General features: G+C 40.0%; 1 protein-coding gene across 2 annotated transcripts in view; it reads right to left on the reverse strand.

Moving 5' to 3' along the window:
* Rab30 (RAB30, member RAS oncogene family) overlaps positions 1-4,321 on the reverse strand; it is a 33,319-nt gene that overhangs the window by 6,095 nt on the left and 22,903 nt on the right. For both annotated transcript variants that reach the window (XM_028770658.1, XM_028770657.1), the window contains one exon: positions 3,349-3,532. In XM_028770658.1, coding sequence (XP_028626491.1) covers positions 3,349-3,532 — 184 coding nt within the window. The remainder of the gene's footprint in view (positions 1-3,348; positions 3,533-4,321) is intronic.

Below are 4,321 nucleotides of genomic sequence, written 5' to 3' on the forward strand. Positions count from 1 at the left end.
AAAGAAAGAAAGAAAGAAAGAAAGAAAGAAAGAAAGAAAGAAAGAAAAGAAAGAAAAGAAAGAAAGAAAGAAAGAGAGAGAATGATGTTTATGCATTCACTTATATGTGGATATTAGCTATTAAGTTGATGATAAGCATGCTACAGTTTATATAATCACAGAAGTTAGGTATAAAGTAAGGGTTTAGAGGGGGCAGAAAGATCTTGTTAGGAAAAAGAAATAGCAGAAATAGTTATGGGTAAATGGAGCTGGAATGGAAAGATCAAGTGGAGAGAGGACTGATGAGGGGGATGAAGGAGAGAATTTGAGGAGAGACAGCTAGAATTAAGGGCCAGCTGAGGGGTAGTATGGAAAATTAACACAGAGAAGCTTCCTAAAATATATATGTAAGAGAAGGCAATCTAAATGAAATCACCAAATAATAGGGAAGAAGAGTCCCTAACTGACCATCTCTTGTCACTAAATGAAGCTTCCATTATTGGGATTGTATTACATCTCCTTGAGTTGTTGGCCATAGGGATCCCATAGAATGCCCAAACAACCTAGGTTTTTGCCAAGACTATAGGTTGCACTCCAGAAACTGACAGCAAGGCCCCATTGCAGAAGACAATACCCATACAACTCACTGAACATAGAGAAGTCGAGCTGGCCTATGGTCTAGAGTCTTTGGTACAGGAAGGTACTCTGCACACTACCAAAAGAGAATGTGAACACCAAGCTAGCCACAAACAGATTTACAATGCTGTCCTGCCTACAGGATATACTAGGGCAATAGTGGCATAACGCTTGTGGAAGTAACCAACCAATATCTGATTTGACTTAAGGCTCACTTGTAGGAGGAGCTAAGGTGGGAGGAGTTAGAAGAGGAAAAGGAAGAGAAGAGGAAAAGGAAGAGGAGCTAGGGACAGGAGAGGAGAACAAGAGAGAGAAAGAGGGAGGGAGAGGGAGAGGGAGGGAGATGAAGGCAGATGTTCACGTGTCTGTAGCAGTCAAAGGTAGTCGGTATATCTAGGTTGGTATTGGGTTACACTTCTGATTGAATGGGTATCTTGTTACTGATCATTACCAAATATATAAGCCCTTGATTAATCTTTAAGCATTAGAGTCTCATATTTCTACTGGGCCCATGTGGATGACGGGATAGTCTAGGCAATGCCCAGCCTTGCAGAGACAGTGTGGGAGATTGAGCCATCTCCCACGCTGACGTCTCGTGGGTGGCAGGGCTGGTGTTTCTAGTTGGCCATTTCTAACTGCAGCATGCATGTGGCCTCCAGCCGAAAAACATGGCGGCTGGGCTAGGCAGAGCCACTGTGGCTTAGATAGTCGGCCTGAGCCAGAGGCCATTTTAAATAATTAACACAACACCACTCAACAAGATTGAACTCATATACCCAACACTGCTTAGGTGTCCAAGAACCAGAGACTAGATAGCTGGAGGACCTAGGGTAAAACCAAATACTACTATAGGAAATTAAAAAGTAGCAATAAAATTACTCCGAATGACATTCTGCTATACTCATACATCATATCAGTACCTTGTTCAGCTATAATCAGAGAAGCTTCCTCCTGCAGCAGATGGGAACAAATATAGAGATCACATCCAAATATTATGCAGAGTGAGAGACCTTGGAACACTCAGCCCTAAACAGGATGTCTCCATCAAATCCCTCCCCTCAAGGCTCAGGGGAGGCCTGTAGAAAGGAGCTAGAGGACACCAAGAAAACACAGCCCTCTAAATTAATATGATCAAGGCAGATATGAACTCACAGAGACTGAGGTAGTATACACAGGTCTTACAGAGCCTGCACTATGTCTTCTGCATATATATATTATAGCTTCTAATTTAGCGACTTTACAGGATTTCTTTTTTAAGATTTATTTATTTTTAAGTGCTCTATCTGCATGTAAAACTGCATGCCAGAAAAGGGCATCAGATCACATTACAGATGGTTGGGAGCCACCATGTGGTTGCTAAGAATTGAACTCAGGACCTCTGGAAGAGCAGCCAGTGCTCTTAATCACTAAGCTATCTCTCCAGCTCCCTTACAGGGTTTCTGTGTCTGCAAAAGAATGGATTTCTGATTCTGTACCTCCTCTTAGGCGCTTTTCCTTCTACTTGTCTTGTCAAACTCCAATGTGTTAGTTTTTGTTTTAGCTCATTTTATTTTATTATTCTGTAGAAGCCTGTTTGTTTTACTAATGAGAGACAGAAATGGTATGTCCATTCAGATGGGAGTAGACGTAGGGAGACACTGGGAAAAGCAGAGGGAGGAAAAACTATAATCAAGATATAATATGTGGGGAAAAATCAATTTTCAGCAAAAAAATAATAAAATGTTTGCTCAGCTTACTGTTAGCCATAATTTGTAACTTAATGATGCTTTCTGTAGTTTTCTATATTTCTAAAATTCAAGTCATGAGACTATACAGCAAAATTCCTTTCCGGAGAGAAAATATTTTAACAAGTACATAGCTGATGCCCCGTTTCTATCACAACTAGAGTTTATATGGTCCATTTTATAGCAATTGCATGCACATGTGCCTGCCTGTATATGTACACAAACATGTACAGGAAGACCAAAGGTCAAACTTGTTCCTCAGATGCATTCCACCTTGGTTGTGTTTTGGGTTTGAGCCTGGGACTCCATGATTAGTCTAGGCTGGCCACCAATGCTCCGGGGTCTTGCCTATTCATCCTTCTGTGAGATTACAAACAAAAGACGCGACATCTAGGTTTTTCCTTGGGTACCAAGGATCTGACTTGGGCATTCGCACCTGCACAGCAAGCACTCTACCAACTCAGTTATCCCCCAGGCCTGGGGTTCCGTTTTTAATGAGTGCATTTGTCACCATAGAAAATCAAGGGTTATTTTCTGGGTTTCTCCCACATTAAACAGACTCGCTCCTCCTACAGGATGAAAGAAACTGCAGCATCCCCCTTAGTGGATTTCTGAAATACAGGAGAGATGTCTGAAGTCAGCATAAAGTAAGAAGAAAAAATTCACCCAAGTTTAAAAAAAAAAAAAAAGCTTCAATATGAATTCCTCATCAACTTGAAAGATTTCTTTTACTTTTATGCTAGCAGTATCCACCGTCTTATAACTATTTCATCTACACTAATAGGAAAATCAGCAGTATTTTTGTTTATTTTTCTAAATTATCACTATGGGACAGAACTAATTTCATGTTCTAGTCTATAACTGAATGTTGACTACATAACTCAGGTAACAATATACTATATTCTTGGTATATATATATATTCTACATATAACAACACATTAGCATTCAATGATCATAAATTTTCTGACGCACTCAAATCAATTTCCTTCCTCGTTAGCCCTTACTTACCCACTAACACAGTGATGACCTTATTGCTAGCATACTGTTCTATCTCCCGCAACCACTCCGGAAGGCAGCGGAAGGATTCCTCACAGGTGATGTCATAGGTAAGGATCAAGGCATTGGCGCTTCGGTAGTAACTTTGGGTAATGGAGCGAAATCTCTCTTGACCCGCAGTGTCCCAGATCTGTAACTGTAGAGGCATAAGACAGGGATCAGCTTGGAAAAGCACAAAAAAGCACCGCCTTGCTAGAGCTCAGAAACGAGCACATCACACAATTTCATGGTTGTTTTCTGCCCTGAAAAGTACTTTTGGCTGTCAAGTGTTTCTAAGTTTGGAAAAGGGCTTATTCTCTTTCCTGTTTTTTGTTTGTTTGCTTCCTTCCTTGCTTGCTTGCTTGCTTGCTTGCTTGCTTGCTTGCTTGTTTAAGACTTCTTTCTTTATTCTCAAAAAAACCAAACCAGGTTCTACTGTACATTATTATATTCCAAGCTCTATCCTATTCATTTTATATGTAATAATTCAGTCTTCACAATAACCTGATAAGTAGTTTTATATCCCCTCACCAGCAAACTAAAGTATCATGAGATCTATTAACTTGACCAATATCTCAGACAATTCGACACTCACTATGGACTCCGTGTTCTTGCCCATCAGCTGGGGACACACACAGTGCAATAGAGAGCAAGCTGTTGTTTTGTGGTCATTGGTATTTCAGTCAGCAAGCAAAAGATCAAAAATTCAACCTCAACTTTCAACTTTTCCAGCTTAAAATTCTAATGAATATATCAAGACATTATCACTGTTAATGAAAACAGAGATGGTACCATTACAGTCACACCCCTGCACCACACAACTAAGCTCTGTGACTTTAGTACACTTAATCTTTTTGGACTCTACTTGTTTAGATATGTGCTATCACAGATAGATAAATAGATAGATAGATAGATAGATAGATAGATAGATAGATAGATAGATAGA

This window comes from Grammomys surdaster, unplaced genomic scaffold (genome assembly GCF_004785775.1).
Source record: "Grammomys surdaster isolate TR1022 unplaced genomic scaffold, NIH_TR_1.0 203, whole genome shotgun sequence".
Lineage (NCBI taxonomy): Eukaryota > Metazoa > Chordata > Mammalia > Rodentia > Muridae > Grammomys > Grammomys surdaster.